Source organism: Chenopodium album, chromosome 5 (genome assembly GCF_948465745.1).
Source record: "Chenopodium album chromosome 5, dcCheAlbu1.1, whole genome shotgun sequence".
In the NCBI taxonomy this organism is placed as follows: Eukaryota; Viridiplantae; Streptophyta; class Magnoliopsida; order Caryophyllales; family Amaranthaceae; genus Chenopodium; species Chenopodium album.
This window is the reverse complement of record NC_137838.1, coordinates 33,272,827-33,298,987: the sequence shown is the minus strand read 5'-3', so window position 1 is coordinate 33,298,987 and position 26,161 is coordinate 33,272,827. Positions and strand designations below refer to the sequence as shown.

Here is a 26,161-nt window from a genome sequence, read left to right as displayed (position 1 = left end):
AACTTACCTTGTTACACCATAATTATACTCGTACTTTTTTTACACCACTTCTTAGTTCTTACTTTATTTTAGTTAATATATGGCATGCTAGAAGGACTTGTAATACGTACAGTCTCTCACATGGTGCCATGGACCATGGTGCCATTGGTGGGAGTCCGATGTAGATATATACTGTATGTACTAGATATGGGAGTATGTTTGTACTCCCTCCGTCCCAAAAAGAACGACCCATTTGGCCAAAACTTTGTCCCAAAAAGAATGACCCATTTGCATTAAAACACCCACCAATTTGCTACAATATTTGTGCAAAATTAACTTCTCCATATAAGAATTTGATTTTCCATGTTATTTTATTATTTTCTCTCTCTATTTTTTTACAAACCCCATGTAAATTTATCTTTCCAATATACTTTTACTTCTTTTTACTTAACTTCCTTAATACCCGCGTAATCAACCCAAATGGGTCGTTCTTTTTGGGACGGAGGGAGTATTAAATTAGTTCTTTTTCGCAAATTTTGCTAAGCTTTGGCGGAAATTGATCTTATTTTATAAAAGCTCCCTCTATCTTTCATTGGAAAAAAAATTAACAAACAAAAAACAAATCCACCGTTTTATGTATAGATTTATTTACACCTATTAACTATTTTCAAAAACTACATTCTTGTAAACAATTAGACCATAAAAAGTTAGGTGTGTTTTCCGTGTGGCTGACCAAACTGTGTAGCCGGGGTCACTTATTTAGGGGATACCCAGTCGATTTAGGGTTACTTATTGGCCAGTTAACGCATTTTTGGGTGAGAATAACCCTTGACCGATCGAATAACCCCTGAATAACCTCTAAATAAGTAATCCTTGACCGACCGAGTAACCTCTAAATAAGTAATCCCGACTATAAGATATGACTAGCCACATATGAAAATTTGTGTAAATTAAGTGAAATTATTATTGTTGTTACCAGCATAAAGGTTATTATTGTTGTTAATGTTCGAAAACTAAGTGTCCAAAATTTACACTCAACCATGCCAAAAATTTCCTGAACAAAATCATATCTTATGGTATTAGTTTTGTGTTAGGTAACCTGAATCTCATGATCATTCAGCTAATCCTTCGCCAGGTGTATTATAACGGCACCATATTATGATAAAAATAATACTTGCATACGAAGTATTGCACATTTGCACTGTACATATGACAAAAGTTATACAATTAGTTAAATTCATATCATCAAACACGACAATTTTAAACCACAAATTTAGATAGATGGACTACCCCTGAAAATGACACAAAAGTGTAAAATTTTCTTTTAAGTTGTTAACTGCTCTCTAATTTTTTGTTCTTGCTAGTCAAAATAAACCCCTACTTTGTTCACCTAGTACGTGCCCAAAACTACATAACATGCACTTCTTATATTTGATACCTCAAAAATATTGTGAAATCAAAATAAGGTTTGTATATCAAAAATAAAATGGCTTTGAGAAAAGTGGGAATGACTATGGTTATTATGTTCGTCGTATTGATGTTTTGGGCAGGGGTTAGTGCTCAACCTAGCTGCCCTGCGGCGTTAACGTCCTTAATTCCTTGTTTAAGCTTTAGTGTCCGAAATTCATCTACACCGTCTTCTTCTTGTTGCTCGGAGCTTGCTAATATGCTTCAAACGGCTCCAGTGTGTCTTTGTAACGTGCTTAATGGTGTTGGTGGGGAATTACTAGAGGGTTTCCTTGATCGAACACTCGCTAGTGCTCTTCCTAGCGCTTGTAATATGCAAGCTCAATCTAGTAGTCAATGTGACGGTAAGTACTACTCTTTTATTGATCAAATTCTAATTGAATTTGTATATTTTTATTTGCATGATTGTTTATATACGAAATATTTGAGTTCATAACAATATTTGTTATACTAGGTTTCAAATTACTTTAATTCATTTTTTTTTTATTTGCAACATATATTCATGCCATACATTTTAAGGAATAGATTAGTAATGTAAACAGACAAATTAATCAAAATCTATGCACTTTGTTGCGAACCCTTCTCTATTCTTGGTGATAAAATTAAAAGATTGTATAGCCCCAAATATATATATATATATATATATATATATATATATATATATATATATATATATATATATATATATATAAGGTTAGTAGCTAAGGGTAAATATGTATTATGTAATTCCTCATTTCCTCAAGTTCAATAAAAACATTATTTTGTCTGAATATGAAGATGCAATTTAACACATGGTTATGAAGATATTAGGCATGATAGAGCTTTTTCTTTATTTATTTAACTGTGACGAGCATGTAATACAGTTGCCCATCATTTATATAGTTAGTTGGGATACCGGATCATGTGACGAACTTGTTTGTACCAGACCGTTTATTTAGAGGCGGAAATCGATTAAACTTAATAATATGCTTGGCCTACCTTTTGCTAAAAAAAAATTAACTTATGGTTATAATACGCGTGTTTTTTATTCATTAATCTTTCTTGCATTGTAATAACTCTGAATTGTTTGCAGGATTGGGCTCTCAAGATATGGGTGATAGTGGCAATGGTGCATACTCTGGAGGATCCATACTAAAGATGCCATTAATGCTTGCTATCTTCTTCGCGTTAGTAGCATCATATACACTCCATGTTTAATTAAGTACATACAATATACTACATTCATTATTACTTTGTAAAATTTTAGATTTTACTGGAAATTCCTTATGTATACTTTGTCACATTTTATTTTGATCATCTTACCTGTTTATACTTTATACTTCGTATATAGTATTATTTCATTTTGTTTTGGCTGGCTAGCCTCATTGTAACTCTTGTAAGTACAAAGAACATTATATATATATATATATATATATATATATATATATATATATTTGTACTCTATTTGAATGAAATTATTAATTTTGGTTTCACTATGCAATTTGGATTAAAAAAAACAATGCACTCAAAATGAAAGAATATAAGAAATACATTAATTAAAAAAGGCATAAAAATGCGGTGAATGTGGATCGAACACGCGACCTTCAGATCTTCAGTCTGACGCTCTCCCAACTGAGCTATCCCGGCAATTGTTATTAGATTTCTTCACAAATATTATATAAATATAATGATAACGTTAGTTTCCATAAATTGTTAATACGGACTACGGAGTACTATGGAAAATTAATTGTCTCTCGTAAAAGTTTGTACACATTTAATAATTCTACGTTTACACTTTTTTTTTACAAAAAAATACGGAGTAATAATTAAGGACTACTTATAAATCATAACAGTGTGATGTTGAATTGCTTATTCTCATTCTTATTGATTAAATAAACCAATATATACTCCGTATTGTTCTCACCTTTTGACACAACCCATGAAATTGCAAGCTACCATCTTGATTCAATAGGAGAACCAATTGCTTGGATACAAATTTTTTGAATAAAATACCTATTTAATTAAACCGATTAACACCCGGGTATACATAAATTTTATTTTAATATTCGACCAATGCAGAATCAAAACTACAAAAATAACATTGACCTACATAACACTCGTGTCCTACACCTAACTAACATATGTTCCAACTTGAAATTAAACCAAGCCAATTAGCCATACCTAACACTAGGGGTGTTCATAAATCGGTCCGGACCGAAAAAATGGATCGGACCACCCTGGACCGACCCCGGAATGGACCATACCGAATTAATCGGTCCGGTCTTCGGGTCTTGAAATTCATTTTTCCGGTCTTCGGTCCGGTCCGGTCCAAAACCCTATAAAAACCGGTTTTGGACCGGATCGATTTTTTTATAAAAAATATGTGTGAAACCTTAAATAACGTTTAAAATTATCCTTAATAAGCTTAGAATACTTTAACTTTATAAGTTTTTTTGCACTAAACATACAAAAAAAGACGCAAAAATGACGTTACAATATCGTTTTTCCAATATTTTTTTTGTGTTTTCCTTGACTTTATTAAAAATTAATATTCTTTTTAAAAAAATTCTTAAATCGGTCCAAAACGGTCCGGTTCGGGTTTTGGACCGATTCTTTCGGTTTGGTCCGGGTTCGGACCTAACTTAATCGGTCCGGTCTTCGGTTCTTAAAATTCTAATTTTCGGTCTTCGGTCTTATCCGGGTTGGTCCCGTCCGGTCCGGTCTTGGACCGATGAACAGCCTTACCTAACACTAAGTACAGAGTGCTATATACTCCTTCAATTCCTGTTTAGTTCATACGAATTGACATAGTCAAATTTTAGACACAACAATCTAATATATATATATATAAAAAGGGGAGTTTTTTCCCGAGATTTTAGAGAGCCACGTACGATCTAATTTTCTCAGCGCGCCATGTAGGTTTTATAAATCTTAGTAGTAACCAATTAAATAAGAGATTATTAATTTCTTTTAGAATTAAATAATTCAAATGCCACGTAAGCAAAATTGGCGAATAAGATTTTTAAATTTAAATTAATTAAATATTAAATATTATCTTTTAATATTATGAATTTTATCTAAATATATAACAAATTTTAGCTCATAAATACAAAAAACAAAAATTAAAAAAATTTCAAACAAACCGTGCATCGCACGGGCTTCATCTAGTTTAATTTAATATGGAGTGTAACATTGTGTGAAAATTGGTAATGGAGTAATATATTAAGTATAGTTAGGCGCTGTTCATCATCTAGTTTAATTTAATATGGAGTGTAACATTGTGTGAAAATTGGTAATGGAGTAATATATTAAGTATAGTTAGGCGCTGTTCACTTCACCTTACTTTTACTTAATTGAAATTATTTTTACTGAATTGAAATTATTTTTTCTAAACTTAAATTATGTTTACTAAATTGAAATTATTTTTTCTGCACTTAAATTTTTACTAAACTGAATTAATTTTACTATGAAATTATTTTTGCTGAACTGAAATTATTTTTAATGATTTTCTATTATATTTCTTCTTAAAGTTATAGAATTTTACTGAACTAAACTTATTTTTACTGGACTAAAGTTATTTTTACTGAACTGTACTTAATTTTACTGAAGTGAAATTATTTTTACTGAAATTAACTTATTTTTACTAAACAAGATTTTTTTTACTTAATATTTTTTTTAAGGTGAAGTGAACAGGGCCTTAGGTCTTGTTCAATTCACCTTAAAAATATAATTTTAGTAAAAGTAGTTTCAATTCTGTACAAATAATCTCAATTCAGTTAAAATAATTTTAGTTTAGTAAAAATAATTTAAGTTCAGTGGAAAACAATAATTTCAAAGAATAAATATAATAGATAATCAGTAAAAAGAATTTCAATTAAGATAAAATAATTTCAATTCATTAAAAATAATTTGAATTCAGCAAAAATAAGGTGAAGTGAACAGGGTGTTAGAACATATTCTTTCACCTTTTTACAATTACATTCAATAAAAATATTTCACCTTCACTAAAATTATTTCAACTAATTAAGTAAGAGTTCGCAAGGCCATATTTTCTCACCTTATGCAATTAATAAAATTCATCAATAAAAATAATTTAAGTTCAACAAAAATAATTTTATTTCAAAAAAACATAAATATTTTTTATCAGTCCAAATTAGCAAGGACTGTTCTATATATGCTCCTTGTTTCTGTTGAGCTCAAATTATTTTTATTGAATTAAAATTATTTTTGATGAACTTAAATTATTTTACAGAATTGAAATTAATTTTATTAACTAAAATTATTTTTATGGAAATGAAATTAGTTTTACTGATTCTATTTTATAAATTTCTTTAAAGTTACTGATTATTATTGATTAATAAATATTTTTGCTGAACTAAATTTATTTTTATTGAATTGAACTTATTTTTACTAAAATGTAATTATTTTTTAGTGAATTTTATTTTTTTAAGGTGAAGAGAATAGAGCCTAATATAAAGAACAAATATAATAGAGAATTAGTAGAAAAATAAATAATAAGTTTAGCAAACAAAAATAATTTAGTATATATGAGAAAAAGAAAGTTCAATAAAGCAAAAATAAGCTAAGGTTAAGAGAACAAAGCCTAAAACCTTTTTAAAAAAATTAAGTGAAGTCAATTAACCCTTTTAAGCCATGTTCAATTGACCTCAAAAATTTTTTTTTGAGTAAAAATAGGTTCACATGAGTAAATATCATTTCAGTTTAGTAAAAAAAGGTAACTTTAAAGAAGAATAATGAAATATAATAGATAATTAGTAAAAATAATTTCAATTAAGCAAAAACAATTTCAGTTTAGTAAAATTAATTTAAATTTTTGTAAAAATAATTTAATTTCATTAAAATTTAAATTCAGTTAAAAGAATTCATTTCAGAAAAAATAAGGTGAAGTGAACAGAGCCTTTAATTACTTTGAACATGTTTCTTCCAAGGTTAAATATCTTTAATTATCTAATTAATCTACTTCTTCCGTGTTTTAATAATTGTTACACTTATCAAAAGCGGTCGTATTTTAATAAATGTTTATTTCCTTTTTTAGCAAAAAACTTCATTTTAATATTGTATTTTTTCTTTTTTCAATTCGTGGTTCCACCCAAACCCACTACTACCTTTTTTTTCCATTTTTATTACTTTTCCTCTCACATTTAATAATTTTCAATAAACTATTAACCTACCATGTTTCTAATACAATTTTTTATTGCCTCAATTACACCACTCTCTCTTAATTTTTATAAGTCAATTATATTGCCTAAAACTATATACCGGTCAAAATATAACACTTATTAAAACACGAATAGAGTATACTACATAATAAAATATTGCGTTATTTTATCGTAGTCATCCTCCAAATCCTCAATACTCAATTCTGTGCAATCTATTTTTTTTTCTCTAAATTACCTACCAACTGCTTTACTTTCTTTTTTCTTTTCTTTTTTTATTTTTTTTTAAAGAGGCTCATTAAAAGATTGTTTAACTTTTTGAAAATTACTAGTTTAAGTCTCGTGCAATACACGGTTGTTATTTTTTTAAAAAAAAAAAAAAAAAAAAAAAGAGAGAGAGAGAGAGAGAGATTTATGAGGTTTTATTTTTTGTAAAAAAATTCTAAGGGTAGTACCCGCATGTGATGCGTTTGTATTGATATGACTTTTAAGAGAAAAAAAAATGAAGTGTATATATATTATATATGTCTTAACAAAATGATTTTATTTTTAATTGAATTAAACATTATTGCAAAAGTAACAAAATTGGAAGGAAAAAAAAAGTTGATAGTATAATAAAAAACAATAATTATATATAGCAGTATTGTTTAATAATATTTAAATCATTATTTTTACTAAAATAATACCAAATAAAAGACTACATATATGTAAAAATATGTTAGTTGGGTTTATATGGAGAATTATTATTGTTAAGAATTTCAATTGGAAGAAAGATATTTTAAATTATTATAAAATGATTTCATTAAAGAATCTGCGTAAAAACGGAAAGTAAAATAGGCGGGAAAAATTGGTAATGACATTGTGACAATTATTATTTTAGGTTCGCTTTTAGTATGGGTTAATTGATATTCCGTATATTCGAGTGATTACTTTAAAAAAATGTTGATTTTTTTGAAAGTATACATCTATTTAGATGATTAGTTAACAAGATCCTATGTGCCTATATGGCTATAAATGATTTATCATAATTATTATTGTCCCATCATTCTTGAATACTTGCAATAGTAACTATCACACATATCAATTTGTCCATAAATACAAACAATTATATGTTATTAAAATTTTACAAAATATAATACATGAAAATACACCTTGAGATTAATAAGAAAATATATTACACAATTACATTTTATGAGAGTGATTATAAAAGATAGTTAAAAGTAGAAGTTCTGAAAAGTTTTCAAAGTCAAAAGATGTCAACTTAACAAAAAAACGATGATACATCATACCCAATCGGTTATCAAGTAGGGTTTTGAATATCCAATAAATGTTTTCTAGTTATCCAGAACATTAGTGGCTTGCTAAATTATGACTTATGTATTCAGTTCCTTCAACACTCTGAATACTTCCTTGTCCTTCCAGCTGATTTTCCATCTCAACTGATACAATTGTATCAGATCTTTCAGGACTGCTGCCTTCTGTAACGCGGTTGCTAGACTCAATGCTAAGCCTTTTCATTGCCTCTTTATTGTAAGAATTTCCCATCTTCAATAGAACAATACAACATACACACTATTACAAATTTTTAAATGGACCTGGTTCACACTAATTTATTGTGAACCACCAACATTAGAGACAATATGATTGTTTTACTAATAACTATATTAAAATAAAGGTTATTATGTTGAAATAAAGGTTATTATGTTGAAATAAAAGTTAGTGTTATAAGAGGTTAATTTTTTTTTTTTTTTAATGATATTTTTAATTTAATGGTCAATATGAATAATAAAGATCACTATCTTAAAATTAGGTCACTATTCAACATATTATCGTACTTTAATTTCATAATAACATTAAAGGTCACACAAGGTTACTATGTTAAAAATAAGATTACTATATTAAAATAAGGGGTCACTATATTGAATATAATGTCAGTTATGTGTGTATAAACCTTAGGTCCACAATAACATTACTGTGGACCAGGTAGGTCCACGCAAGATTTTCTGACACACTATGACATTTCTTTCATATTACATAGCTTATAAGTTATAATGCATCATTCTTTTTTCTGTTCTTAAAAAAATGAGCAGGGTCATTAAATAATTACCTGTGTCACAATTGCATAAAGTGGTAGAGTGCTATAACTGCATATGGTTTGTATAACCACCCTTCAACAAATGAGAAACAAGATTCATAAGATCAACTATATATGTTACACCTAAATCCTAATAAAATTTAATGTAATCAACTAATAAGAAAGTTTAAGTAATTTACATTATAACAATTCTTGCATAAACAAATTTAGTTTCACCCATGACACACGAATGGAAACCGAACTTTAGCTGTTACATACTGTAGGCGTCGCTCGAAGTGCGCCTACATTTAAAGCATGTTGTGAATATGCTTGGCACTCATAGGAAGTGGGAATTGACATTATGATTAGGGACAAATAAAGTAGGGAGCCGCCAACAAGTTTTTTAGGAACTTGTAAACCGTTCACGGATCATAAAAAGGCAACCACGATAAAGGGACAACGAAGGCAACGATTGACCCGTGAATGTTACACCCCATTCATAATCCATGAGATTACTAACTCCATATGGTTCGGAACCACGAAAGGAGGATCGGGGATGATGGTACGAAGTGAGTCATGGAGTCACATTCGCCCGTATTGGCCTCTACTCGATTCTTATAGTGAAAAGTGATTCCTGCGATCTCAAAGGCATACAAACAAAATATTCAATTTGCTCCAAACTATTATTAAGCTAAATTGGTTGAATATTAATGCAACATATAATTCTAAAATATTGTGATCACTTGATTAAACAACAAGATTAAAAAGGAACCTAAACCGGTTGTCCAAATTATCTTATTAGGCGTGATTTTCAATTACATATTCCCTTTAAACATGCAATATAGTGATCATAAATATAATAAAATAAACATTAATATTGGAAGCAATTCAACAATAATAGAGTTAGTCAAATCAAATACAAAATAACCTAATCATGATACTAGCAATAAGAAAATAAAATAAGAGTAATTAAATTAATTAATAATTACTCACATTTCGCACGTTCCTTTAAATTGCTACATCATGAATAAACTGTTAGTAACTTCAATAAAAATAATAAAGCAAATGAAAATTAAATTAAATAAAAAGTAGAATTGATTTGGTCCAAACCCTCAGTTATTTGTACCTTTCACGCCTTGGTTTAAGGACGGAACCTCGGATTAAGTATAGACTCCTTGGAGTGCTTAGGGGAATTATTATGGAAGAATAAGGAGGCTAGAAATTAGGTTAAAGAGGGAGAAGAGGATGATTTTTGGTGCAAGGTGAGAGAGAATGATTATTGCTGCCCCGAACTGCAGAAAGGAGGGGGGTATTTATAGGGAAAATGAGCAGAGGGAACACTCGGAACCCTAAAAAGATAAAAACCCTAAAAAAGGCTACCGCGACACGGTCAGACTGTACCGCGACACGGTCAGACTGTACCGCGACACGGTCAGACTGTACCGCGACACGGTCAGACTCTACCGTGTCACGGGGGAAATTAGCGTGACGCGGGAAAGTTTTAAGCACCGTGACACGGCAGCAACCCACCGTGACACGGCAGAAAACGCCGTGACGCGGCAAAGTCCACCGTGTCACGGCATATGGCGCCGGGTCACGGTACTTATGCCAAGTCACGGGGCACTAAAAAACATGAAAATGCCCTCCAAATTACCGTGTCACGGGAATTTCTCCCGTGCCACGTCAAATCTTACCGCGTCGCGGCATTTTAGCTGCTGCGCGGTAATTCCAGATTTTTACCCGTTTTTAAAATCATCATAACTTTTGATCTGTAACTCGGAATAAAGCATATAATATATCATTGGAAAGCTTATCAAGTCTAATTTTCAACCAAGTTTGAATCAGGTAAAAATAATTTGTAGAATTTAAGATATGGCTGTTTTAGTAGAAGGGTGTCGGTTTTGGGCCGAGTTTAATGTTTTGCTCATATCTTTTTCGTTATAGCTCGGAATTGGGCTTATGATATATGGTTGGAAAGCTTATTTAAAGGCCTATCCAACAAAATAATAATTGTATCAAAATTTTATATCCATAAAATCAGTTTCTCTCAGTTTTGCGATGTGGACACGAAAAGTGGAAAATAGGTTATGGTTTAGGGAAATGAGCTAGAAATTGGATTGGTTCATGAAATATATTGGATAGAACATGGATTTAAGCACTCCAAAGATTAAATACTCAACTCGACCAATAATGGCGGTGAAAGGTGTTCATCAACGGGTTTGGTTTTGGGGAGACATTTTTAGGTGTCTACACATACATATCAATAACAAACCAAGATGTTGTCAGTCTATATGAGTTATAAAATTAGAAATTTGAGAATTGAGACTTAGAACTGTAGGTAAAGTGTAGGAGGATCTAACCCATGTCCAGAAGAAAACTGCAATCCCAAAAGAGTTAAAGAAAAGGATGATATGGATCAAAACGAGGACATATTTAGGTTGGCTGAACCAAAAGAAGGAATCTGAAGTTTGAATTTGTACTCCTCCAACAAGCACGGTATGTCTTTGAGCAACATAGATTGCCAACTCTGTGATCACTTGTTCGAGTTTGGTCCCAACAATAAGTAAGACCTGTAAAAAAAAAACATGAATTTCGATATCAATTTATCTGGTTGTGTTACCTGTTATGTACCATATAAGTGTAGGATGATTTGAGGTAAAAACTATGTTTTGAGGTACTTACAACCAAGGGGACGAATGATATCCAAAAATATATGTTCCAACCTGCAACGAATGTTAACGTGTTATGTGTGTATAAGTAATAAATTAGTTTCTTTCTCCAAAAAACAAAAGTAATAAATTAGTTGCCACCATTTTTAAGTTAAGTAATACGAGTACAATGTAACTTACAGAGTTTTTTGTGTTAATTTGGACACAGTTTACCTGCCACATTGAGTGTAAAGGAAATAACGACGAATATCCAAAGGAACCAACTGCAATCATTTTTTTCGCAAATGTTAGAGTCCTTAGAGACAGTGAAGATTAAGGTCAATATCCGTTAGATGTTACTGAAGTCCATGTGAAATGAGATTTACCTAATTGAGACAACTTTCTGAAAATCATGTTCATAAGCATAAACCAAGTATTTTTGAAAGTTAAATCTTTGATCCGTGTTACAATGTGTCTGCAGCAGGCAAAATTAATCTTTTTGTTATGAGCATATCATTAGAATATGATACTAATCGCGCTAAGAAATAATTTACCAATGTGAAGCCCAGTCTCATTGCTGCGTAATCTGCTTTAGTTAATATCCCAGCTAGGTGCTTGAAGAATGAAATCTGAAAGAAAATTAAGAAATGACTAATGTATATTTCAAGTACTTGATGACTGATTGAGAGATTTAGTTGAGCCAAAAGTCGTGATATTAGTGTTATCTCAGTCTGCAATGTACTAACCTAGTATTGCTATAGTAAGTGAAGGGATCTTCAGAGTTCAGATCTTTAATGTGGGTAAGCCTATTGTGGTTAAACATATGCATATGGTATGTAATGTTCATAAATATCACGGCTGCTCTGAATGATTGGCAGATCGAATGTATAGTCTGCTCAATGATTTTTACAAAGGCCAAGTCGCTTTTGTTAAGCTTTGAGTACCATACTTAAGCTGCTAGGCAACTTGCTTCGAAGTAGCATGCTAAGAGGTTGTTTCATACTTTCATAATTAGTTATACAAATTACAAAACTACAATTTTCTATTGCTTTGCAGTTTGCACCATTTTAAGTGTAGGATGGTTTAACGAGACCTGTAATGTTCAACAACAAATTCATGAAATTATAACTGTATTAACATCAGTCCATCCTATTAGTACTTACCACATAATGTCGTTTGTTAGCATCATCACCTTTGTACCGCTCCTTAATAAATGTAAGGCTTCGGACATGTATGACTCTGTTATTATCTAAAAGAATATGTGATCATAGACTGTTAGCAGTTTAAAAAAATAAAATTGTTTGAAAACCTCAAATGTATCCCTAATGGTTGATTTTCTTGAAATGGAAGGAAATACTATAGGTTTTTTCGGGATTACCATTATTGACATCATTCTTATTCTGCTTCCTTATAGATCGCTCCCACTTCTTCCAATGACTTATCTGTAGCGTGTGAGGAGCATTCAACACAAGTGATCTATCAGTTCGACAGAGTTGTTAGAGCTCCCAAAGTTGTCTAAAGTTATAGAAATTACCTTCACTTCTCCTAGGAGAACCGTCAATGTACAGCACGCCACATGAACAATTGCTAATATAAAGATAAGGATATGGAGTTCATGAAGAACACCAATAGATACAAAAGGAACCTTGCCCTACACAATAACAACATGTGGATGGTTAGATTGCAGGGGATCCAACCGCGAATATACTTTTGTTGTGTTTTGACTTTTGATGTTAATTATTTATGTTGCATTCATTAGTTTGTTATAATCATTAAGACAACTAAACACTTTATAATGTTTCATGCTTAACATTCCCACTGCACGCGCAGGGTTACATGCATGATATGGGTGATATGGTGATTACTCGAGTAGAGAATGATGTAAGAAATTCCTTAAGTTCATGTTAAAGACACTAATAGAATAAATGTTGAATCAAAATGAGAACAAACTATGAATTTTGCAGAAAAAATGGTGAAATTGATCATCAAAAGCCTTGTTTCTACAGTTATTTTCTATGTAGTTTTATTTTGTTTATGTTTCAAGCATTTAATTTTAGCTAGACAACTTTAAGACACGAAGAGTACCGATGGGCAGGAAGATGTATCCTCAGCAGCTAGGAGGTGACGTCCTCCATTGGAAATCTGAAGATGAGAGGTAGCTTTACTGGTTGACTTGTCATCGCGACAAGGGATCCACTTCTCGGTCAATTGTTCTGATATGCACTTATTTGCAATGTCATCTTGGAAAACAGCAAGCAGCAGAGATACAAAGCCCAACAATATCAACTCTGCAACAGAAGTTTCGTTATGACACAACACACAAGCCGAAAAAGTAACAGAAGGCATGGCAGGTACAGGTTATAATATCTGATCACCTTCTTTGATCTTTTGCAAGGCCTTATAGAGAGATTTTCGTTTCTTGCTTTTCAGCATCTGCAACAGCCAACATACATACTGTTTTTAGTTTCGAGAGATACAAAATTCTAGGGATTAATTACAATTAAGGAACAAGAGTGGATGCATGTCAACTAGCTTAGTTGGTTAAAGTCTTAGGGGTAGTATTCAAGACCCGAGATCAAATTTCTTCTACATCACTGCCTTTGCGGCTCTTTCAACACCCAAAAAAAAAAAAAAAAAAACAAAAAAACAAAAACAGTTTAGGGATGGGAGGGAAAAGACTTGCCTTTCCAAGATAACAAAGAATATTATCAATGACCCAAGAAATGCCAACAATAACTAACACCACTATGCCAATCACCCACGACGGTGTAGACTCATAGGGTAGTCCTCCTCCTCCTCCGGCCATCCTTTCCTACCTAGTTATTGTGCAGTCACTCTTCCCAACTTTTTCGGTAATCTATCCTATGATAACCTTAATGGTTTTATACAATATATGTCACAAAAAAAGTGTGCTTGCACATCTGTATTCGTAATTAATTAATAATGGTATAGCTAGCCTTAGAATTGTCAAAGGTTTTTTAGCAATATTGAAAAGGCAACCACCATTCCTAGTATATTTTCTATGTAAGATGGAATCGAAATCATTGGAAGGTTAGTCAAATTATTTCAATGGCTTTGCATGGCTATGTTTCACAATTGATGTCATCTGCACTCTGCAGTACAGTACAAGTACTATTGTTCTTACATCCAAGTTTAACACTAAGGTAATATTGTACTATATGTTATACATGTTGGAATGAATAAGAATTGTTCAATCATGCACAGAAATTATTTACGCGATTAAAAGCCTGTAATGAATGCTGTGTGTAATAGTCTATTCCTATAGTTTCGGAAAGTGTTGACATAGATATGATTTTAAAATAAACGTGTGATTACCTTGCCATGTCCTTGACTTAGTTCATGAGTTTCTTAAGATTGTCAAATGTAAATTAGAATATAATTGAAATAATTAAGGCCAACTAACTTAAACTACCATAAGATTATCTGGCTTCTTAGTGCAGTCAAATTTGTCTGCTATATACAAGTATATTGACAGCCCTTTATAGCAATTCCTCGTTCATTATTCTATACCGAAAGTTTATCATAATAGGTACGTGCCTCATAATCGTGGTTTAATATATAGTTTGAAACCTGAAGAATGATGAAGACCTTTCTTTGTAATTGTTTTTTCTCCAGGTATGATTGACCATAATTAGATTTTTTTGATAAATTCCTAGATTCTACTTGGACTACTTCAGCTAGCACAGTTCATAGATAGCGAGGCCAGAAAGCACTGCATACAGTTGTAGATAGATCATAGATGTTCCAAACGCCAAACCTCATTGAATGAAAATTGCCCTTCTTGCCATCTAAGTTAGCAACAAACCATGCTCTATCCGTCTATCCATTCACATAAATACACGAATTTATATTTAGATTGAGAATAATAAAAATCCAATCCAAAAGCAAAAGAGAATCATAATAAGACTCTTTAAATTCTCTTTTCAATATTTTCAACTTTATGTTCCAAATTATTATACAGTGTACGTGCTGTCAACTATATAATCCTCAATTAATCTATTGCTAGCATCACCTGTATGTATGTATTGTAATTAGTAAAAATCCGGGACAATGCTTGGGTCACACACTTATACTGAAAAGGTCCCTACTGCTCTTAGATTTTATGATGAGTGATGACATTGAAAAGGAAAAAAGCAGAGAAAGTCCAGTTGATGTTTCTCCCATTCCTACACATTGTTTAGTTCTTTTCTTTTCCTTTCAGAAATGTTATCATCCTCCCTGCTGATTGTCATCTCAGTTCAAGTTGTTGCGTTCTGTTCCTCAGAAAACCATGCCTTTTCATTGCCGCCTCATTGTAAGAACTTCCCATCTTCAACAGAAAAAACACAGCAATTAAGTAACAGTAACACACAAATATTAGAACAATTTGATGTCGAGTAATATGGAGTAACTGATTTGTTTTGTATTTACCTGTGTCACTATTGCATAAAGTGGTAGAGTGCTATAACTGCAAATAGTTTGAACAGCCACCCTTTAACACAAGAAAATGAGAGATGAGATTTAGATTAGTATATTTACATTTCATATGATTCATTAATAATTAGGTAATACACAAGCAAAATTATTTGTATTACATTATACTTATTCTACCATATACATATTTTGCTTCACCCATTACACACGAGTGGAAGCTGAATTTAAGCTGTTACATAAAAACCAAGATGTTGTCAGTCAATCAATCAATCAATCAATCAATCAAAGCCTTAATCCCAAAAGTGGGGTCGGCTAACATGAACCAAATTTGATTATTCCGTGTAGTCATCAACATAAATCTTTCTCCTCCATCCCTTACGATCCAAAACTTCATCCTCACGTAAATCCATGCACTTCATATCCTTCCTCACTCCTTCCAACCAAGTCATCTTTGGTCTCCCTCTTCCTCGTTTAATCCCTCCATGGTCCCACTCTTCCACTCTTCGCACCGGTGCACCCTCGGGTCTCCGTCTTACATGTCCAAACCAACGCAGACGATTTTCCCTTAGTTTATCTACAATGCCCGCCACACCTACTTTCTTGCGAATAACCTCATTTCTGATTCTATCTCTTAAAGTGTTTCCACACATCCACCTTAACATGCGCATTTCCGTAACCTCCATCTTTTTAATATGCTCTTTCTTAGAAGCCCAACATTCTGTACCATAGAGCAACACTGGTCGTATGGCAGTCCTGTAGAATTTTCCCTTCAACTTTAAGGGAATGCTGCGGTCGCATAACACTCCCGTGGCCGCTCTCCATTTAAGCCACCCTGACTTAATCCTGTGGGTCACGTCTTGATCAATGTCACCATTCTTCTGGATGATCGACCCTAGGTACTTAAAACATTCACTCATGGTCAAATCCTTTCCATCCAAACTCACCACTTCATTGCGTGTCCCCCTCTGAGTGCCAAAACGACATACCAAATATTCAGTCTTACTCCGACTTAGCTTAAACCCTCTAGATTCCAACCTTTGCCTCCATTGCTCCAACTTGACATTAACCCCATCCTTAGTCTCATCCACCAAAACGATATCATCTGCGAACAGCATACACCATGGAACCTCATCTTGAATTGGTCTAGTTAATTCATCTAGAACCGTTGCAAAAAGAAAAGGGCTTAATGCAGACCCTTGATGCAATCCGATTGTAATAGGGAAATCTTTTGTCAACCCTCCGCATGTCCTCACATTTGTTGACACATCCCGATACATATCCTTAACTAGGTCTACATACCTTCGTGGGATACCTTTCTTCAACATTGCCCACCAAAGTATCTCTCTTGGCACCTTGTCATATGCCTTCTCTAAATCAATAAAGACCATATGAAGATCTTTCTTCTTTACCCTATAAAACTCCATCATTTGTCTTATCAAATGGATTGCCTCCATAGTAGATCTCCCAGGCATAAAACCAAATTGGTTATCTGAAATGCTTGTGCATGCCCTCAACCTTTGTTCAATCACCCTTTCCCACAACTTCATAGTATGGCTCATAAGCTTAATTCCTCGATAGTTAGAACAATCTTGAGCGTCTCCTTTGTTTTTATAAACCGGGACCAAGGTGCTCTTCCTCCAATCTTGTGGGATCCTTGTAGCCGTCCATATCTTGTTGAAAAGGTTTGTTAACCAATCAATACCAATCTTACCCAAACACCTCCACACCTCTATCGGTACCCCATCAGGGCCAACCGCCTTCTTAGGTTTCATCTTCCTCAGTGCAATCTCCACCTCTACTCTCCTAATCCTTCGCACATACTCCATGTTGATTTCTTCATCACTCATAGAGGTATCTCCTATCACAACTCCATTACTTCCATTAAATAATTCATCGAAGTACCCCTTCCACCTGTCCTTGATGCCCTCCTCTTGCACTAGGACCATTTGGTTCTTATCTTTGACACACTTCACCATGCCAATATCCTTCCTTGCCTCTTGTCTTCTCTTTGCCATCTTATAAATGATCCTTTCTCCCTCCTTGGAATCAAGCTTTTCATAAACCTCCTGATATGCCTTTTCTTTTGCTTGGCGAACAGCTGCCTTTGCCTTGCTCTTAGCCTCCTTATACGCTGCAAAGGTTTCATCACTCCTACATTTTCCTAAGGCTTGATAGCATTCCCTTTTTTTTGCTTAATTACTGCTTTCACCTCTTCATTCCACCACGAAGTATCTCTCAGTATTAAGAAATATTTATAGTCTGAATTGAATTGTAGTTAACAAGGGATTGAGGGTCTAACCAGTGTCCAGAAAAAAATTGCAAACCCGAATGAATTCAGGAATAGGATGACATGGATCAAGCAAAGGACAAATTTAGGTTTGCTGAACCAAAAGTGTTCATCTGATGGTTGAATTCTTACTTCTCCGACAAGCACGGTATGTCTTTGAGCAACATAGATAGCCAACTCTGTGATCACTTGTTCCAGTTTGGTGCCAACAATAAGTAGGAGCTGTAGATATAAGTCAGGTAACTGTTAGTGCTATGAATTCTCTAGTAACTAATCAAGATGTGTTCATAAACATTGTGTATACTTTATTTAATATGATCTGCAATGTGTTCATAAACATTGTGCATACTTTATTTTGTGTTACTTACAATCAAGGGGATGAATGATATCCAAAAATATATGTTCCAACCTGCAATTAGTGTTAATCAATCAAAAATACATACAGCCATATACGTGTATGCGTGTGTAAATATGTATACTAGTCCTCCTTACTTGCTACATTGAGTGTCAAGGAAGTAATAACCATAATCCAAAGAAACCAACTGCAGCCAAAACAATAGTGAGCATTAGAGAAAAAAGATTGAGATAAATAATATAGATTAATAGTATGATGTGTAATTACCTGATTGAGACAACTTTCTGAAAATCAGCTTCATAGGCATACACCATGTACTTGTGAAAGTTAAATGTCTGATTCGCGTTGCAGTGAGTCTGCAGAAGACAAAAGGATCTTGGTGTTACAGAACATCAAACAGAAAATGCTGTGAAATGAACTCTATTCAAGCCTTTATGTCATAGTACAAGGCACTGTTACCAAAATGAACCCCAATCTCATTGCTGTGTAATCTGCTTTTGTCACTATCCCGGCTAGGTGCTTGAAGAATGAGATCTGAAAAAAGAAATTTGAAAGTTATACTGAGACTTCCTCAATGGTTTATGATATATGTAAGAAAGTAATAAGAATTAGTTTCAAGAAATAAGAATAAACATATTGCCATGTACTTGATATTTGATAATAAGTATCAGTCTAGCCAAGCCATGATCAACTTAGTACTTCCTCAATTCCTCCATTTATTTTATCCCAAAGATTATTTGTTATTTTTTCATTAGTTTTCACAATTTTTTTTTCCTCTAAAGTTGTGAAAGTTGCTTCATAGTTTCACTTCTGGAATTTGTGTTCCAAGAAATCAAGTGCATAGTGTTTAGAATCTCATACGGCACAGGTTAGAAATTAGACCTAGCTTATAAATTTCACTACTGCTTTAATTGACTGACATGATGTCTTGTCTCTGTACAATCCTAACTTTAGTCACTACTCTCTCAATAGGTTTCCAGTGAAGGATATGTCTCTAAGTATCATTGCATTACAGTAATCTATATTACTTTGTAACTCCGAGAATAATTTCATATAGAAACATCAAATAGTGAACTGACAGTCGCAATTTGCAAATGATGACAAGATTGGTTTCAGATCAACCTCAAGTGATTTAAATTTACTCACCGCATAATTTCGTTTCTTAGCATCAACACCTTCAAACCGCTCCTTAATAAATGTAAGGCTTCTGATATCAATGACTCTTTCTGTATCTGTATGAACATGATCATCATAGTCTTGTAATTAAAATGGTTGGAACTTATTGGAATCAACTCTTCACGTACAGCTAGCTATCCTATGGAAAGAAACATGAATGGCTTGCAAGAGATTACCATTGTTAACATCAATCTGCCTTCTTATAGATTCCTCCCACTTCCGCCACTGACTTATCTACAGCTTGCAATGCACACAAGAAGAGAATCATTAGATCGGAAGATTTTCTTACTGTATGATGTCTCGAAACCACTCAGATTTGCATTGCACGCAGAAAAACTCACCTTCACTTCTCCCAGAAGAACTGTGACTGTACAGCTTATCAGATGGACAATTGCTAATATAAATATAAGGTAATGTAGCTGATGAAGTACACCAACAGATACAAAAGGGGCCTTTCCCTGCACAGCAACAAGTGGGAATGAGCGAGCTTGTAAATTGTAATGGGGCCGATGGAATGTGGAAGTTGTGCTTTAATATGCTTGGTATTTCATCCATTAATTTTGTAAGATAGGATAGAATAAGTTTACTGCTAGTTTCTTACAGAATCATAGAAAGCTCATCGGCATTAAGCATTTCATTTTTTTTTTTCTTTTTTCATGCAATGTATTCCTACTCTTTTAGACTTTTACTGAGCAGGATTACACATTAGAAAAGTTGATATTATAATAACTGAATGTGACAAAATGCCCAATATATATCATTCTAAAGACTTGAAAAACAGAAAAAAAAAAAAAAAAAAAAAAAAAAAAAAAAAAAAAAAGACAACGAATTCCTGCAGATTTTAAAAGTAAAAAAAATGAAGGATTTTACTTATGTTTAAGGCAAACATTGTTATCAAGAAAGATTTCAGACCCAAAAGAATACCGTTGGGCAAGAAAAGGTGGTCTCCTCAGCTAGAAGGCGGCGTCCTCCACTAGGAAGATGAGAGATCTGAAAATGGGACATATCATTACTGGTTGACTTTTCAACATGACAAGGGATCCACTTCTTGGCTAATTTTTCTGATATGCACGTACTTGCAATATCATCTTGGAAAACAGCCAGAAGCAGCGATACAAACCCCAACAGCATCAACTCTGCAAGAGAATTTTTAGAACTCAGTTGCGAGAAAAAAGAAGCAAAAGAAGACATGGAACTACAAGTTGGTAAATAACCTTCTTTGATCTTCTGTAAGGCATCATAAAGGGGCTTCTTTTCCTTTCTTTTCAACATCTGCAAGCGTTTTTATGGTTTTAGCTTTGAAAAGAGAGAAATGTATAGAGAATAAGGTCTGATGCCTATGGGAGGGGTAGGATGAGACTTGCCTGACCGAGGAAACTAAGAAGTTTTTCGATGAACCAAGAAACAGAAACCATCAGAAACACCACTGCTCCAATGATCCATGATGGTGTAGACTCAAACGATGGCCCTCCTTCTCCTCCTGCCATCTATCTGATTTCCGGTATCACCCTTTTCTAACTGGCTCTGTGAATAGTATCCTAACATAATGATACATTTATCGTGATGAATGTGCTTGCACATCTTTGTTCAGGAGAAATGGTAATGCCTTGACTTACCAATAATGCATTAATTCATTAGTTTATATTAGGAAGATTTAAAAGTTGTCTTCCAAGTTTCAAAGTCAATCCCAGTTTCTTTCTCAATTCTCTGACTCATGGCTACTTGCTTTTAATTGCTAAGATAGTGCTGTTTAAGTTGCAGTTGAAAATCATTTGAAGATTATTCATTTGATTTCAGCATAGATATTTTTTTGTTTAATATAACTTGTTAGTTTAATACTATATCCCATGATGATTTTTGTGTCTGCACTGCAGATATTAACATTTAAGATATATTGAAGTTTTATGGAATATAAACTTCAATATATATTGTGTGCGGAATCCATATCCGAGTAGTTCAGAATTACCCAATCATACACTGAGATTTCTTTTTGTGATTGGAAGTCTGGTTCAAAAGCTCTGTATCTATGTTAGCTTGTGTGGACATAGATATGTTCTAAAATAAGCATAATCATGCTGTCTAACCCTTGGCTCGTTAATTATAAAAGTCAAAACAGACGACAATTAGCTACATTGTCTGCCTGCTTGGTGGATCTTGATCTATTGCTATCAATATCCCTACATTGCAATTTTATAGCTTACACTCATGCATAACCGTTGTACATTATTCATTTCTGTACCTTGGGTCTCTGGTTTCAAATTGTATTTTCTCCTTGTATGATTGACCATATGCTGCTCTATCATGTCTGCAACTAAAAAAGTACAGAAAAGTGCCAGCTTGCTTAAGTGTTTATGCGTTATGATGTTTACTTTGTCATGTGTCATAATACACTTTCCTTCTGCATTTGTCAATCAAGTTATTAGATGCGAGATACAAATTGTGATGATCTATTTGAATGCAAAGTAAATTGCAGTTCAGGATGATCTATTTGAATGCAAAGTAAATTGCAGTTCAGTAATTCCATCTTAAAGTAGAATTTCTTTTTTTTTTTTTTTTTTTTTTTTTTTTTTTTTTTTTTTTCTGTTCCTATTGTGTTGCACAGAATGTTATTCTAGAGTAAATTCATAGAACAAGAAATAAGGGGTTGATTGTTTGCTCTAGGAAAAAATAAAACTCTTATATAAACATGTACTATGTAGTATATATCCAATCTGCAAGACCTTGTAACACTGCAATGGTGCTAATTTATACATTTTCACGCATGACATTCTTAAGTCATATTTATAAGCGGCTTACAACTAGTCTCGCATAACATCGATTGCAGTTTGAAATAATTCAATGTTGTTCCTGGTGATTGGCCATCTCAATTGATGCTGCTGCATTGGCTCCTTCTGCAGTCCGGTCTGCAATGGCATTAGGTCTGTTAAACCCACTGCCATATCTTTCCATAGCCTCCTTATTGTATGAACTTCCCATCTTTAATAACAAAACAACAGAGTTAATACATGTTGGGATGATCCCCCCAAATCCCAAATTAATAAAAGAAAGAACTATGCAGTAGATTTTAGAAGCTAGAAAGTTGCATTTTCAACTTTTTTTTTTTTCTTTTTTGAAGCAGCTTTAAATGCGGAACACCTTAAGTTGTAAGATGAACACAATTAAAGTGATTGTCATTTATCTCTTAAAAATTCTGATCTGGGCATCAAGAGTGTGGATTTTCTCCTTACTCAGGAGGGGTTCTCCACGTAAGAATCTTGTGCGTTATTTTTTTTATCACTTCGTACTTTATTTACTCTCGATAATGATCACTAGCTGGAAGGATGATATACCTGTGTGACAACAGCAAAGAGCGGTAAAGTACTGTAACTGCAAATGGTTTGAACCAACAACCTAAAGCAAGGAAGTATGAAACGAGGTTAATTAGTCTATAGAAGTGCAAAGACTGATAAATTGAGAAAAAAAAAAAAAAAAAAAAAAAAAAAGGTATGAAAGTAATGTTACATTAAAATGATTCTTGAGAGCGCGAATATTGGTGTGCCCATTTCGCAAGAGTGTAAACCAAATTTAAACTGTTGCAGATCATGTGTCAAGTTGAAGTTAAGAGCTTGCAATAATATAATTAATTTTGAATTAGTATTTTAGTTTCAAGGTGGTAACATCTAACCCATGTCCAGAAGTAGATTGCAGACCCAAATGAATTAATGAAAAGTATGGTGTGGATCAACAACAGGACAATCTTGGGTTTGTTGAACCAAAAGTAGTCATCTGATGGTTGAACTCTTAGTTCTCCGAAAACGACAGTATTCCTCTGAGCTATATAGATAGCTAGCTCTGTGATCACTTGTTCCAGTTTGGTGCCAACCACTAGTAAGAGCTGAAGATAAAAACTCTTTTCGTTAATGAAGTAATGAAGACATCAAGAGATTCTACTTCATTACAGAGAACAAACAAAGAGGAATATGGAGCAAACAAAAAAGAACAGTGGAAGTATATGTAAACTTCGGGATCAAAGCTTTCAAAACATAATGAATGATTTGAGTAATACGGAGTACTGATTGCTTTATCTATTAATACTTACAATAAAGGGGATAAACGCAATCGCAAAATATATATTCCAACCTGCACATGGAAAAAATGAAGTTAAGACAATCCACTGCACCATTCATTTATATAAACCATACATTTGAGGAAGATAGGGAGGCTATTATGTTAGATAAAATACCAGAAACATTCAGTGTCAATGAGATAACCACAAACAGCCACATGAACCAACTGCAACCAGAAATGATGCAGATATTCATAAGAATGAATGATTGAGGACCTCACGAATTACTTAAAAAGTGATTTACCTGATAGACACAATTTTATTAAAGTCTGCTTCATATGCATATACGATGTATTTGTGAAAGTTGAACCTTAGATTTCCATCACAATGGGTCTGCAAAAGAAATAAAGATGAGCTCATGAAGCAGGGATTTTATTATATTTACTGTGTAATGATAAAAAAAATAGGAAAACAAGGGGGAAAATTACAGAATAGTGAAAGGAAACTATATATCCCTACTTAATAGAGTATATGTGATAAAGAATATTTTGTGTACATTCTCTATCGATATGAAGTGTAGTTAAACCAATTATTCGCTCTATTTGTAAAGACTTGATAACAAATAACAATTACCAAAATGAAGCCTGTTCTCATAGCTGTGTAGTCGGCTTTTGTTACAATCCCAGCAAGGTGCTTGAAGAATGAAATCTGAAAGCAGAATGTAAATGTAAATAAAGCTGTAGATGATCTGCCTTCGTCTACTTAAGTTATACTAATTCCATTTTAGGGGGAACAGATACTTATATCCACACTGGATTGTTGAGAAAAAGTGATTTTAACAAACTCTACATACCACATAATTACGGTACTTGGCATCATTACCATCAAACCGGTCCTTGACAAATGAGAGGTTTCTAACATCTAGTACTCTCTGATTGTTACCTGTATCAACAACAATGACAATAAAAAATTGAGATCCACAATACAACGCTGGAATTTTCATAGTTCTGATCAGAATCCTAATAAAAAAAATGATTTTAATTCATTACCATAATCTGCATCAATCTGCGTTCTAATAGCATCTTCCCACTTCCGCCACTGAAATATCTGCAGCTTGTGAATTGTTATGACATAGTAGAATATCATTAGTATTAAATTGGGAACATGATTTATTGGCATAAGTTCATACATCTAAGCTATGGATGGCTCTCGTGCACCTAGAGATGATATGCATAAGAAATTACCTTCATCTCTCCAAGAAGAACTATCAGGATACAGCTCAGTACGTGGACAACTGCTAATATAAAGATGAGGTAATGAACGTCATGAAGGACACCACTCGATATGAAAGGTACCTTTCCCTGCAAATGTAAAGACAACGAATAGGCTTTGTAATGTTTTTCTGTAAAAGTCATGAATCTTGAAAGCTGTCAATTGCAGTATCTGAGAGCATATATACTTGGCAGTAGTCAGTAGAAATTCATGTCAATTCACTAATTAGCCGCTTGCCTTCTCATTAAATGTAACATATTTTCAGACAGTACTTGCTGGATATGAGAGTGTCATACCTGGTCGCAGTTAGGCTCACTACTGCCAGCTAAAAGGCGGCGTTTTCCTCCTGTGATAAGACCGGCAGGAACCGAATCATCATTACAAGGGAGCCATTTTTTAGCAAGTTTTTCTGGTATACACACCGTATGAACCTTATCTCCAAAAACAGTAAGCAGCAAAGATATAAACCCCAATAGCATCAACTCTACAAGATCAAAAAAGTTGTACAGGACAGCAGTCAGCTATCAACATGCTACAACAATCAAACAAAGGCGAAAATTTTAATAAGAAACTCACCTTCCTTAATCTTCTTCAAGGCCAGATTAAGAGGTTTCTTCTCCTTTCTCTTCAATAACTACAAACATGAAACATAGCACGTTATTTTAGTAATCTGTCAGCTCTGAAACGTCTATTAGTCGAAGAGAGTAAAGAACACTTGCCTTGCCAAGGTAACTCAGAAATTTTTCGATGACCAAAGAAATAACAACAATCACAAAAACTACTGATCCTATCACCCATGATGGTGTAGCCTTAAAGTCCAGCCCTCCTCCTCCTCCTCCAGCCATCTTTATCTTCCTTAAACGAGATAAGACGACTAATACCTGACTTCTTTAAATAGTACTCGCATATATATTTAGTAAGCATGATGTCGTCAATTCAATGACATAACACCATTAACGTGTACTATATGGCAATACACAATTGACCCTTTGAAATTTCTACAATATTTTTTTTTTGAAAGAAAAATTTCTACAATATTAGTAAACGCTACTTTCTGTTTTATACTTCTTTGTGATTATATTTATTGTCTGATGTCGACTTATCTTAGGGATAGTTTGTAGTTTTGTACTAATGTTCTATTTCTTAGACAGTTGAATTGTTAAAAATCACTAAACAACAAAGAGTGGATATAATATGCAAGGACTGAAGTAGCATGTCGAAATTGAAACTTTCTAAGCCACACCTTCCTAATAACGGTTGTTGATCAA

The 26,161-nt window shown here is 33.2% G+C and overlaps 4 protein-coding genes, 1 long non-coding RNA gene and 1 other non-coding gene across 6 annotated transcripts; 1 reads left to right on the top strand and 5 right to left on the bottom strand.

Moving 5' to 3' along the window:
- Positions 1-1,375: 1,375 nt before the first annotated feature.
- Positions 1,376-2,656, top strand: LOC145630657 (non-specific lipid transfer protein GPI-anchored 5-like). The gene is made up of 2 exons (XM_081682868.1): positions 1,376-1,790; positions 2,519-2,656. Exons 1-2 carry the CDS (start codon positions 1,466-1,468, stop codon positions 2,641-2,643), a joined length of 450 nt encoding a protein of 149 aa, XP_081538994.1. The 5' UTR covers positions 1,376-1,465; the 3' UTR covers positions 2,644-2,656.
- A 343-nt stretch (positions 2,657-2,999) lies between these two features.
- TRNAF-GAA (transfer RNA phenylalanine (anticodon GAA)) lies at positions 3,000-3,072 on the bottom strand. The gene has a single exon. It is a non-coding gene; the product is annotated as a tRNA-Phe (tRNA).
- Positions 3,073-7,952: 4,880 nt separating this feature from the next.
- On the bottom strand, positions 7,953-14,130 carry LOC145632805 (MLO-like protein 15). The gene is made up of 14 exons (XM_081685139.1): positions 14,008-14,130; positions 13,700-13,757; positions 13,410-13,612; positions 12,859-12,975; positions 12,703-12,766; positions 12,488-12,561; positions 11,879-11,953; positions 11,711-11,799; positions 11,559-11,608; positions 11,359-11,399; positions 11,037-11,246; positions 8,877-8,944; positions 8,710-8,770; positions 7,953-8,147 (listed from the first exon to the last, which is right to left on the bottom strand). The coding sequence occupies exons 1-14, from the start codon at positions 14,128-14,130 to the stop codon at positions 7,953-7,955; spliced, it is 1,428 nt and encodes a 475-aa protein (XP_081541265.1).
- A 1,212-nt stretch (positions 14,131-15,342) lies between these two features.
- On the bottom strand, positions 15,343-18,494 carry LOC145632804 (MLO-like protein 1). The gene is made up of 5 exons (XM_081685138.1): positions 18,489-18,494; positions 18,058-18,267; positions 15,920-15,987; positions 15,756-15,816; positions 15,343-15,654 (listed from the first exon to the last, which is right to left on the bottom strand). Exons 1-5 carry the CDS (start codon positions 18,492-18,494, stop codon positions 15,574-15,576), a joined length of 426 nt encoding a protein of 141 aa, XP_081541264.1. The 3' UTR covers positions 15,343-15,573.
- Positions 18,495-19,582: 1,088 nt separating this feature from the next.
- On the bottom strand, positions 19,583-20,036 carry LOC145632059 (uncharacterized). The gene is made up of 3 exons (XR_014112459.1): positions 19,918-20,036; positions 19,753-19,810; positions 19,583-19,632 (listed from the first exon to the last, which is right to left on the bottom strand). It is a non-coding gene; the product is annotated as an uncharacterized LOC145632059 (long non-coding RNA).
- A 2,184-nt stretch (positions 20,037-22,220) lies between these two features.
- Positions 22,221-25,934, bottom strand: LOC145632058 (MLO-like protein 1). The gene is made up of 14 exons (XM_081684329.1): positions 25,613-25,934; positions 25,470-25,527; positions 25,190-25,377; positions 24,866-24,982; positions 24,671-24,728; positions 24,475-24,563; positions 24,255-24,329; positions 23,926-24,014; positions 23,799-23,848; positions 23,655-23,695; positions 23,241-23,450; positions 23,078-23,145; positions 22,906-22,966; positions 22,221-22,552 (listed from the first exon to the last, which is right to left on the bottom strand). The coding sequence occupies exons 1-14, from the start codon at positions 25,736-25,738 to the stop codon at positions 22,412-22,414; spliced, it is 1,371 nt and encodes a 456-aa protein (XP_081540455.1). The 5' UTR covers positions 25,739-25,934; the 3' UTR covers positions 22,221-22,411.
- Positions 25,935-26,161: the final 227 nt, after the last annotated feature.

Coding starts and splice junctions, on each gene's coding strand:
- LOC145632805 (XM_081685139.1), bottom strand. CDS start 14,130: ATGGCCGGAGGAGGAGGAGGACTACCCTATGAGTCTACACCGTCGTGG. Junction 13,758..14,007: donor TTCTTTGTTATCTTGGAAAG/GCAAGTCTTTTC, acceptor TGGCTGTTGCAG/ATGCTGAAAAGCAAGAAACG. Junction 11,609..11,710: donor CAGAAAGTTGTCTCAATTAG/GTAAATCTCATT, acceptor AAATGATTGCAG/TTGGTTCCTTTGGATATTCG.
- LOC145630657 (XM_081682868.1), top strand. CDS start 1,466: ATGGCTTTGAGAAAAGTGGGAATGACTATGGTTATTATGTTCGTCGTA. Junction 1,791..2,518: donor ATCTAGTAGTCAATGTGACG/GTAAGTACTACT, acceptor AATTGTTTGCAG/GATTGGGCTCTCAAGATATG.
- LOC145632804 (XM_081685138.1), bottom strand. Junction 15,988..18,057: donor CAATTTTTTTCTGGACACTG/GTTAGACCCTCA, acceptor TTTATGTAACAG/CTTAAATTCAGCTTCCACTC. Junction 15,655..15,755: donor TTTATGCAATAGTGACACAG/GTAAATACAAAA, acceptor TTTCTGTTGAAG/ATGGGAAGTTCTTACAATGA.
- LOC145632058 (XM_081684329.1), bottom strand. CDS start 25,738: ATGGCTGGAGGAGGAGGAGGAGGGCTGGACTTTAAGGCTACACCATCA. Junction 25,378..25,469: donor CTTGAAGAAGATTAAGGAAG/GTGAGTTTCTTA, acceptor TTGATCTTGTAG/AGTTGATGCTATTGGGGTTT. Junction 24,330..24,474: donor CCAAGTACCGTAATTATGTG/GTATGTAGAGTT, acceptor TTCTGCTTTCAG/ATTTCATTCTTCAAGCACCT.